This window comes from Etheostoma cragini, chromosome 7 (assembly GCF_013103735.1).
Source record: "Etheostoma cragini isolate CJK2018 chromosome 7, CSU_Ecrag_1.0, whole genome shotgun sequence".
Classification (NCBI taxonomy): Eukaryota; Metazoa; Chordata; class Actinopteri; order Perciformes; family Percidae; genus Etheostoma; species Etheostoma cragini.
In genome coordinates this window covers 2,292,983-2,304,794 of record NC_048413.1, presented here as the reverse complement: position 1 = coordinate 2,304,794, position 11,812 = coordinate 2,292,983, and the positions used below count along the sequence as shown (strand labels likewise).

Sequence of the window (11,812 nt, the reverse complement as noted above, 5' to 3'; positions counted from 1 at the left end):
ACAGGTTTTAATATATAGAAGTGTGCTTGTGCCATCTAGTGGTCACACAAGTTGACAGTTTCATGATTGGTGCAATGCACTTATTGGCCTGAAAGTACTGGAATAATACAAGTTAATAGCTCTTTCTATCATAGTGTATCAAATGAGTTTAACACACGTTAACACAGTTAGGTGCAAAGAAGGTGAAAAAGCTGCAAAAGAAATAAAACCAAAGCCATCAGGTTAACGAATGGCTGGGTGACTCTTAGTCCTAAAATGAACCTTAATGCAACAGTTCTACATTTTGGGAAATAGGTTTATTCCCTTTTTTGTTGGGTTAGCTGAAAAGATAGACTACCCCTCATGTCTGTGGGCTAAATATGAAACTAGATCCAGAAGCCAATTAGCTTAGCTTAGCACAAAGACAAGAAAGAGGTGAAACAGCTAGCTTGGTTCTGTACCAAAGTCAAATTAAAGTTATAGTGCGGAGTTTCTGCTGTCCCCATGAGAAATTCTAAGTAATGAAAGACAATTCTGTCTGTGCGTTCACATGATACAAGCGTTACGTGATTGTGTACCACCCCCACCCCTCCTCCATGCAGTTGCTAGTAGCCAAGGAGAACACTGAGGATAAAAAAAAATATGATGGACACAGAAGAGGTCATTATCTTAATTTAAGTTTCTACGCGGGAAAGTCACCGGACGCCACAATGGCTCGATCCCAAAGTGAGCCCTGAGGACTAAGAACTAAAGACTCACAGACCAAATTGATCTCAGGTGCTAAGTGTGTGAGGTGTGTGAGGCCACATGGGCTCAGATAGGCAACGTTTAACCTTCGCCTCCACCGGAATAACGTTAGTTTAGGTAACAGCTATTTCGGCTAACCACTAGCTGAGACAGCATGTAAAAGACCCTCAAAACTTAAATTAACTGTTTAAAATATATAACAGCTGTTACTTCAGTTCTACTGGTAAATCCTCGTACATCATGACTAATATCTGCGCGTGCGCAAACATATTGCACATGCCCAGAACGGATCGTGCAGTCAGGACGGATCGTGTACCAACCGTCTCAGCGGTAAACATAGCAACACTTTGAACTGTGGGTAATTTCCTTTAGTGAAGTCTGCATTGATGCAGACTCACGGAAAGGGCTCGGTAAGTGTGTAATCACACCCTCACAGCCTTTGAAAATCATCGTTGGGACGCACAGCAAAAGTCTATGAGTGTTTGAGTTCGGACTTTGGGATTGGACCAATCTTCTAAACATAGCCATACTGAGAAATACAGAGAGAGAGTTGTGTGGAGCTGATAGTCTTTATTAGCTTTGTATCAACTTGGCAATTGCTTGAATGTAACGTGATGTTTGTGACATTTATTAATATCAGAAAGTTATGCACAAAAGCTTAATCGTGTTTTACTTTATTATACCCGTACAATAAACAACACTCCAACTGCAATGATCGCCAAGAAAGTTAAAAACTCACTGTAAAATTCCAACCTTTTTACATCTGGATTTTTGCATGAATTCAACAAGATAGACAGGTTAATTAGTGAGACTAGTGGTTTCTTCCAGTTTTTATGCTACACTAATCTAATAGGCTCCCACTTCTAGTGCAATACGCACTGTAGCACAGTTCTCAGATTCACTGTCATGAAGGACATGTAGTGCTGCAGAAGTTCCCTGACTTAAACAGCTTGTAGATGTTAACCAGCGGGAACATTGTGAGCGAGCCGACTAGCGAGCCGATCTGTGCTGCAGCTCCGCACCAGACCAAGGCGCTGTGGCTCTGGTCTCTCAGAATGACACCCACCATGACTTTGACGTAAGACAGCGTTCCAGTAAAGAAGAGCCATGAGAGCACCTGGTGAGGGCGAAAGAACAAAATGGACTCCTCTGAATAATAGTCTCGGAAATGTTTAAAATAATTTGTGTCTGAAAAACAAATCAGAATTTCACACTAACACCCCAAGTATTATACGCCATCATTTATGAGTAAGCAGAGTTGCTCAATACTCAAGGTCTTTTGTAAAGGAGGGATTGAACTTTGCCACAGTTATCTCCTTTAAAGCCACTGAGAAATGTTTTCTGTCTTTTACTCGAAAAGTTTGTGTTTCACTTACAATGATCATCTCTCCCACCACAGACCCCTGAAGCAAAGGACATGGACTCATAGCTGCCATAGCCATGTTATAGCTGCCAAATCCTGTCCCCAACGCTGTCAGCATGCCAAGAAACACCAGTGACCTAAAAACAACAGAGGTTTGTTTTCAGTTTTCATCTACCTAGAGATAACTTCTCTTTCAAAAGGATAGTTTACTTGACTTTTATTATCCTTTGTAAACAATGTGCACAAGACATTCATTTGCGTTGCCTCTATTCCAATATGGTTTGTTAAAATCAATGCAATATCTCGTTCAAAAAACTGAAAATATTAATAATTAGATACTTTTTCAGAAAACCGTCATCCCTGTCTTTTAGTTACTAGCCATTACAAATATAAAAATTAGATTTTGATTGAGGTTTTCTTAGAACTACTAGAAGTTCAGGTTCCACTTTGGCTTACTGTTCAATTCAGATAAACATTTCAGATAAATACTTTTGCACATAACCACCAGAAGTACATTTAACTGCACAGGCGTTATGAACAAGAGGAAAGGTTACAGCAAGTAAATCCGGCTTCAATGTTCATGTGGGCACTTGACAGACATGAACAATTGTGAACCTATCGTTTAATGAAAAATCTAAATCCATACAAAAATGATTTGTACCTGTTTTTGAAGAACATTGCAATGGTGCAAGCCAGTGGGTTGGCCACTGATGCCAGAGCAGCAGAGAGGTGATAGGCCAGGTTCCCGTAGGGCTTACAGGAATACGTCTGCACAGAGGGCAGCACGCCGTTGGTTGCACCATTAACCCACACCACCATAAAGTAGATGAAGGTCAGCTGGTACACAGAGTGTTTTGGGCCAGCCAGCAGAAGCTTGCTCTGGGTTGCCCCCTCACCCTGGCATTTTACACCCTCTCCATCAGTCCCCGCTCCAGGGTTCTCCAGGCCGGAGCTGACGGACGCAACGGTGTCTTGCACCAGGTTTTCACTGGACAGCGTGAATGTCCGAGAAAGCCTGTTCAGTGCAAAAAAAGCAGCCAGACTTATGCACATCATGGCTGCTAGAAGGAAGAAAAACACCTCGGTGGAAAAGTTTGGAGGAAGATACTCTGTATGTAATGACCACGTGTCCCCGCCTGTCTGGTTTCCTGCGGTTTGGGAGGAGTTGACACATTTGGCAATGCCGACACTTTGTCCCAGAGCGACTATGCCTGGGATGAAACCACTTAGCCCCTCTCCAATAAAGTATGTTGTGATGTATTTTGCTGGAAGCTGCATCATAAAAGGCAGGAAGGTAACTGAGGAGGTGCAGTCCACCAGAGAGAGGAAGAAGGTGATGATGAAGAAGGCGGTGCTATGTGACGCCCCGGCCACTGTTGTAGTCTTGTCCCAGAATAGGGCAAGCAGTATGCAGGAGACGATGCCAATGGCGAGGATTGAGTAAATGGCAATGCGCTCTTTGAGACGACCTGGGCACAGTTTGTACATGAGGGTGACCAACAGAGGTCCCAGGTTGGCCAGCTGGATGATGACCGTCAGGTAGGAGGGGAGATCCCAGCCCTCTGGGAGAGTGTTGACGATGAGCGGGAGCTCTACCCACAGACCGTTCACTGCCACCCACGAACCCAGGCCAAAGGCACAGGCCAGCATGTGGATGAGCAGGGTCATGGTGCAGCCGGATTGGTCTGAAGAAAGTTTGCAGAAGATGCCGCCTTCCTAAATGGTTCCTACTCTGCTCCTTGTCATGCCTACAACAAAAGGTCGGCAGCATTAAACTTTGCCGTTATATATCTTGGATTTTAAATGTTCAAGAAATGTCTTGTAAAATAGTTTAAAGGGTTGATTCACCAAAACAGAAACATTTTCTCACTTACATCAAGTGACACCTAGCCTAACCTATTTGGGTGAAGGCAGACATTTACAGTGGGGAGAACAAGTATTTGATACACTGATGATTTTGCAGGTTTTCCTACTTGCATGTAGGAATTTAGCATGTTGAGGTCTGTAACACTGTACACTTCAACTGTGAAAGACGGAATCTAAAAAAAAATCCAGAAAATCGCATTGTATGATTTTTAAATAATTAATTAGCATTTTATTGCATGATCATCTACATCCAGTACGATTTACAGCTCTCACAGACCTGTTAGTTTTTCTTAAAGAAGCTCTCCTGTTCTCCATTCATTACCTAGGGCTGCACGATCATGGCCAAAATGGTAATCACGATTATTTTAATCAATTTTGTGATCACGATTAATTATGACCAATATTTGTTGATTTTAACCAAAACATATTTTATTGTCACATATGACTATTTATAACTGCTTTCACATCCATACTATGCTACATTCTTCTTATGTTGAAGTTGTATGTTGTATAGACATACAGCTGCAACACATTTAAATAAAAATTAGCCATCTAAAATAAATGGCGTAAGATATATATTTTTTATGTATCTCTGAGAAAGCTCCTTCACTTGTTTTCAACAATAATTGATTAAAAGAGCTAGGGAGAGAGAGGGAGTGCGATGTACATATGCTACTCACAGAGTGACGGCTGAATCATTATGAATGGGTCCAGCACGGGTCTGTCTCACACGCAATTAATTAACAAACTGAAGTTAGTTGCATTCAGTAACTTCTCCTGTGTTTCTCGCCGTTGCGGCCGCAATAGCGGAAACACTGGTACAAATACAGGTTTGCCTGTCATGCTTAACAATATACAGCTGTGTTAATAACCATTAAAACTGTGTGTCAAAATAAAACCGTATCGATATAAACATCATTGCTTCGTTTGTGGAGAGGCAGCGGACATTACGTGCACTGGTCCGACCTAGAGGAACAATATTACTCACGACCTAGAGCCCTGTGAGCTAACAGACACTAACTAGCACCCTAGAGCCCTGTGAGCTAACAGACACTAACTAGTACCCTAGAGCCATGTGAGCTAACAGACCCTTACTAGCACCCTAGAGCCCTGTGAGCTAACAGACACTAACTAGCACCCTAGAGCCCTGTGAGCTAACAGACACTAACTAGCACCCTAGAGCCCTGTGAGCTAACAGACACTAACTAGCACCCTAGAGCCCTGTGAGCTAACAGACACTAACTACCACCCTAGAGCCCTGTGAGCTAACAGACACTAACTAGCACTGATCAGTGACTGATCAACTCTGACTGGCACACAAAAAACCTGGAGCGTTCTATGAAATGACGCATTTAAAATATTGCTCAATCACGCAAATTTGATTGTGGGAAGCCAAAATCATGATCGTGATTAAAATTTGATTAATTGAGGAGTGGCTCCTTAAGAAGCATCTCAAGATCCGGGAGTGGCCTAGCCGGTCTCCAGACCTGAACCCAATAGAAAATGTTTGGAGGGAGCTGAAAGTCTGTAATGCCCAGTGACAGTCCCAAAACCTGAAGGATCTGGAGAAGGTCTGTTTGGAGGAGTGGGCCAAAATTCCTGCTGCAGTGTGTGCAAACCTGGTCAAGAACTATAGGAAACGTATGATCTCTGGAATTGCAAACAAAGGTTTCTGTACCAAATATTAAGTTCTGCTTTTGTGTCAAATATGTTTTTAAAATTATTTTTAAAAAAATCATACATTGTGATTTTCTGGATTTAAAAAAAAAAAAATTTGATTACGTCTCTCACAGTGGAAGTGTCTCTATAAAACATATAGACCTCTACATTCTTTGCAAGTAGGAAAACCTGAAAAATTTAGCAGTGTATCAAATACTTGTTGTCCCCACTGAGATGGAGATCTCAAAACATGGCCACAAATAAACAACCTGTCAACACACATTTTGTCTTCTATGAAACGAGGGGTGGTCCTTCCTCCTTCCTACCTAACAGAGGGGGTTTGGGCTGTATATTTTTTATGAAGCTTTACTGGAAAAACTGTCATCACATATAACTACAGTCATTATTAATGTCAGGTGAAAGAGAGGAGTCCATGCAGGAGTTAAACAAATGTAATTCATTAAAACTAAAGTAACCACAAATGGGCAATGGGGCGTGGAAATCAGCAATGTTAGCCATGACAGTACGTGTGCTGTGGAGGTGTTAAAGATGTTTGCTGTAGGAAGGGAGAGGCAGGAGGAACCAGTTTAATCAGCTGACAACCCTCCACTTTTAACAAATGCCCCTGACAACAACTTAGAACAAATAAAATACTAAAAAATGTAGAGGAGTACTAAAAAGTAAAATATTTCACTCTGAAGTGTAGTGAAGTAGATGAATGAGGTAGCATTCAATGGAAATCTTCAAGTGTCACAAAATCCCTGGCCATTGGCAGAGACAGTTAATATCTCACTGATAATTCATGAAAACAAATGTTGGTTGAGGCCAGTTGAGTTACTCAGTCATTATAAAGTAAACCCTAACAACCTCATGTGCGTTAGTGTAAGTCAAGGACAGGTGTCTTTGTGCATAGATAAAGCCAGTGGGAAACTAACAACCGTTAAATCATTTTTCTGCACACCCACAGCCCGCTATTCATGTCTCAAGCAGCTGATACAATTTTCACATCCCTTTTCACACGTTGTGGAGGACTCTGACAAACCATATGGGCCTCCACGCTCTGTCTCCCGGCACGCATGTAGCTTTCACACTGATCTCATGATGATGTACAAAAACAAGTAAGAAAATGTTTAAATGATCCCGTGATGTTTCCATGTTGGTTCAGGAAGCCATCTCAAGGGCTTCTGAGAAAACCAGTATCATGCCTTTATATAATGTAATAACTTGAGATAACGGAAAGAACGCATGGTCCTAGTACAGAATTTCATGTTTTAGAAGACCAGAACAACAATTCACTGCTGTTTCCACAAGTATATAAATTGCCTTTTAGATAAGGAAAGGTACTTACAAGCTTTTTCAGTCCCTGGAGGCACTGAATAAGACTTGCTGTCATCTCACATAGAGGTTAACCCAGACCTCCTTTGGCGGTTTTAACATGCACGCGCTGATGACAATTACTTGTGGCTTCTGGGTAGGTCAGAGTCCACTCCAGCAGATGATCAGCTCCCCTGGATAACAGAGGGCAGGTTCCATAACCACTGAGCTTTCTTTACTGCACCCACCTCTAAATTAGGTCAAGTTTAGTGCTGAAATACTTCAAAGCACCTTCTTCACTCAGCTGAGATTCATTTGCCTGCCCCAACAGGAAGATCAAATCTGATTAGTAGTAGTTTTTGAGTGCCCCATGTCTGCAGTGCCCCCTACTGGTCTCAGGTTTGACCTGGCACTGAGATCCTAAGAGGTTCACTTGAACACATGGGACAGTCTGAGTAGGAGGGTCGGAGTCTTGTGCAACAAACTGTTGCAAAACGATTGCAGGGAAGTAGCCAGTTCTGCATTCTTATTCAGTAATAAGACACCACGATGTAACCAACCTATGCCTGGGTGAACTGAGCTGAGACAGTTAGTCACTAGGTAAAAATCTGCATGTACAGTTTAATACAGAAGTGAAACTCATGCTTACTTATAAAGTAAAGTAAAGTCAGTGTATTCAAACAAGAGTTGGCAGCATGCTAGTGACTTTGTGAGGCTGACACACATGTCAATGTCAGCACGCTCACAATGACAATGCTAACATGTGGATGTTTAGCAAGTGATGTTTACCATGTTTAGCCCAAACTAGTTTAGCCTGATGGCTTGCTAAATGTTGCTAATTAGCACATAGCACAGTGTACAGATGAGGCTGATGCGAATGCCATCAGTTTTGCAGGTGTTTGGTCATAAAAAAAAGTTTGGGACAAATACAAATTTTGACCTGATGATGGCACTAGAAGATCATCCCGAGGGGGAACATGAAAGTGTGAACCAAATTTAATGCCAATCCATCCAAGAGTTGTTGAGACATTTCACTTGACAACAAAAATGTAAAGGTCACAGTCGGGCAGCAGGAACTGTCGGGGGATCACCAGAGTCAGTAGGAATCATCCCCCGATGAACATGGACGTCTGTAAAACAGATTTGTTGAGATATATATATATATATATATATATATATATATATATATATATATATATATATATATATATATATATATATATATAAACACAAAACTGTGTAAAAGTCTTAGGCAGGTGTAAAAAAAAGCTGTAAACTAAGACTGCTTTCAAACAATTGATACATTTTATCAATTTATATGAGAGAACAAAAGAAAAATGTAAATCACATCAATATTTGATGTTGCTACCCTTTTCCTCAGCCCAGCATCAATTCCTATAGGTACACTTGCACAAGGTCGGGCAACGTTGGGGATCTTAGACGCAGTGGTCGGCCAAGGAATCTTAGTGCAGTAGATGAAAAACACATCAAGCTTATTTTCCCTCCAAATCGGATGATGTCCAGCAGTGACATCAGCTCAGAACTGGCAGAAACCAGTGGGACCCAGGTACACCCATCTATGTCTGGTGAAGTCTGTATGAAGTGGTCTTCATGGAAAAGTTGCAGCCAAAAAGCTAGACCTCCGACATGGAAACAAGGCCAAGCACGAGAACATAGGAACTGGGGTGCAGAAACATGGCAGCGGGTGCTCTGGACTGATGAGTCCAAATTTGAAATATTTGGCTATAGCAGAAGGCAGTTTGTTTTCAGAAGTGCTGGACAGCGTGACAATAATGAGTGTCTTCAGGCAACAGTGAAGCATGGTGGAGGTTCCTTTCAAGTTTGGGGCTGCAGTTTTGCAAATGGAGTTGGGGATTTGGTCAGGATTTATGGTGTCCTCTATGCTGTGAAATATCAGGAAGGCGTATGATTGGCCCTAAACGGATTCTACAGCAGGACCCCAAACATACAGACAAGGCCATTAAGAACTATCTTCAGTGTAAAGAACAAGAAGAAGTCCTGGAAGCGATGGCATGGCCCCCACAGAGCCCTGATCTTAACATCCCCGAGTGCGTCTAAGATTACATGAAGAGACAGAAGGATTTGAGGAAGCCTACATCCACGGAAGATCTGTTAGTTCTCAAAGATGTTTGGAGCAACCTACCAGCCGACTTCCTTCAAAAACCGTGTGCAAGTGTACTTAGAAGATGGAAGGATGGTCCCATCAAATATTGATTTGATTTAGATTCCTCTTCTGTTCATTCACTACATTTTGTTAATTGATAAAAATAAACGATTAACACACAACCATTTTTGAAAGCCTTCTTAGTTTACAGCATTTTTTTCATACCTGCTTTAAACCTTTGCACAGTACTGTAAATAGACTTATTATTTTTATCTTTTTATAGCAGGAGAAGCACAAGTGTAATTATACCATCAATGATGTTTCTGTAGTGTCCCAGTAAACCAGCATTAACATGAGTTCAACAGGCTCACCTTAATGGAATGCAGTCGTCAATATTATTAGTTACACCAGCGACGTGTGGAAATGTCATGAAATCTAACATTGTCAACTTTTTGCATGATTTGGTGTTGTTGAGCTAGTTATCTGGTCAGGCAGACAGGTGGTAATGTCAACCCGCTCTTTGCATCACATGTTCCCATTACTGCTTGTCACATCATTTTGCATCAGCCTTGCAGCGTTTTATGCTAACATTTGCTATTTTTCCTTCCTTATTCTTCCTTACACCACACAACTAGTTGTTCTTGCCTGTGGACTTTTACAACTATAGAGGAACCCCAAATAAGACTTAGGTTATGTAAGTAGGTGTTTCTACAGGAGGGTGCTCTTGTAAGGGAACTAGGACTAAAGTGCAAAATAAGCTAGCAATGGTACATTTACAGAAATGTTGATTAATGGGCACTGTCCTCATAAATGAATAAATAAATCTGTGTAATGTCAGCACAACCTCATTGACATTTAGCAAATATAGCACTTGTCAACATCCAAGGGCAGGCATGATGCAATAAAATAAGCACAATAATAAATGCCAAATACACTATGTATATGTACTGTGTATTTATAATGCATATATACATGCAATATCTTGCATAATTCTCATCAAACGGTAGCATTTAAAGTGCTTATTAAAAACTACAGCTCCAGCACCAAGAGCATTTAATCCAACCAAGGGGTCTTTAATATTAGTTTTTTTTTCATAAGAGCCACTCTTATAGGACAAAGTCAATAGGAGAGCCACTTTTACCGCAAAGTATCAAATGTTACAGTCATAAATAGCATGTCTACATATCAATCTGCCATCCCTAAACATACAACATGCGAGTTTTTAGTATTAGCACATCATGTATCTACCCATCCAAGAGCACATTGGGTGTTAAGAGCTGTGAAGACGCAGTGAGGCAGTGTTATGCACGGAAGGGCAGAGCAAGTTCTTTTCTAGTCTATATTTCCATCTTGTAATGCCACTGTTTGTGGTATTTAAAAAAAAAAGAAGAAAAAAAAAATTTGTAATAGAGCAGACTTAGTGTCATGTTATAGCCCAGCTTGTTTTTAACGTTTTTATCTGAATTGACTGCATGGTCATATCACCATATTATTTACTGCCATGCGAGCCACAGATTAAAGCTTGGCGAGCCGAGCAATGAGTAACACTGATCTAGCCTATCTTAGCTGGTAAAACAATCGTGAGAAGGAGGTCAAACTGTCTCTGTTTAAAACATAAAATCTATTTCTTTGGAGATAATACAATCGTTCAAAAGTAAAGTCTTGTGGGAAAGTGGCCTTGCATTACAAAGACTCAATTTTGGACAGTGGACTGATGTGTATGCCAGTCTTCATTTAAATAAAACCATTTACATTTACCTTTTGATTAATGGCAGAAAACAGGTGCTTTGTGCTCTTCTCCTTTTATCCAAAGTCAAAAAGCACTTTGCAAAGTCTGTTTGAATATGAGTGCTACTAATAAAGCTTTGATCATCTTTCTGATGTTTAATCATTTTACTAAAAGTAGTAAAACCGCAGTGTAAAGATACTCTGTTACAAGTAAATGTCAAAATGCAAAGGTTTTAGCATCAAAATATTCTTAAAGTACCAAAAAGTAAACATACTTATTTTGCAGAACGGTTCTTTTCAGAATAATACTTCTTATATCACTTAGAATTACTGATGCATTAATGTCTATGCATCACTTAAATGTTGCAGCTGGTAAAGGGGAAGTTAATTTCAGCTAGTTAATATACTGCTGGGTAATTTAATCTGTAATACATCATGATGTACATCTTTGTTTTAATCATTTGAAAGTTGTTAAATCAGTATAGAAAAGTAGAAGTACAAAGCGGCTATACAAGTAGAGTACAAGTACTTCAAAAGTGTACTTAAGTACAGCACTTGAGTTCACCACTGGTATAAATAGCCACAGCTGTGTGTTTTGACAGCTGCTTTGTTGCACGGCTGGAAACGCGGCGATGCAAAACAACAATCACACTTCAGTTCTTCTTTGCTCTTCTTTTCAGTGACGGGTCTGTAGCGGCGGAGCAGGCACAATTAGTTACACAAGTATTTATATTTACCAGGCTGAGGCAGGCAGCTGTCTTCAGTGATAAACCAACTGCATACTACCCTGCTCAGCAGCACACAGCACACAGATACAGCTCAGGGGTCAACACAGTGCAGCATTTAGCCGCTAAAGAGATATTCAGGAATTGATAGAGACTAAAGCAGAGCCAACAGATTGTTAATATGGGACTGACATTCATCAGGTGGACACAAACAAGACTTAATGTTGCTCCGTGACTGCTGTGATGTGTAAAAAATCAACTCTTTGCTGATACATGTATGTTAAACATTACAGTGTCATTGTTTCA

At 40.7% G+C, this 11,812-nt stretch overlaps 1 protein-coding gene across 1 annotated transcript; it reads right to left on the bottom strand.

Moving 5' to 3' along the window:
- Positions 1-1,234: 1,234 nt before the first annotated feature.
- Positions 1,235-7,277, bottom strand: slc52a3 (solute carrier family 52 member 3). Its single transcript, XM_034877656.1, has 4 exons — positions 6,963-7,277; positions 2,751-3,837; positions 2,103-2,226; positions 1,235-1,843 (listed from the first exon to the last, which is right to left on the bottom strand). Exons 2-4 carry the CDS (start codon positions 3,755-3,757, stop codon positions 1,631-1,633), a joined length of 1,344 nt encoding a protein of 447 aa, XP_034733547.1. The 5' UTR covers positions 3,758-3,837; positions 6,963-7,277; the 3' UTR covers positions 1,235-1,630.
- Positions 7,278-11,812: the final 4,535 nt, after the last annotated feature.

Bases quoted from the DNA above. Each gene is read 5' to 3' on its own strand.
- slc52a3 (XM_034877656.1), bottom strand. From the start codon at position 3,757: ATGACCCTGCTCATCCACATGCTGGCCTGTGCCTTTGGCCTGGGTTCG. The intron at 2,227-2,750 runs GTACAAATCATT...TGTTGTTTTTAG, and splicing joins GCAATGTTCTTCAAAAACAG to GTCACTGGTGTTTCTTGGCA. The intron at 1,844-2,102 runs GTAAGTGAAACA...CGCCCTCACCAG, and splicing joins TGGTGGGAGAGATGATCATT to GTGCTCTCATGGCTCTTCTT.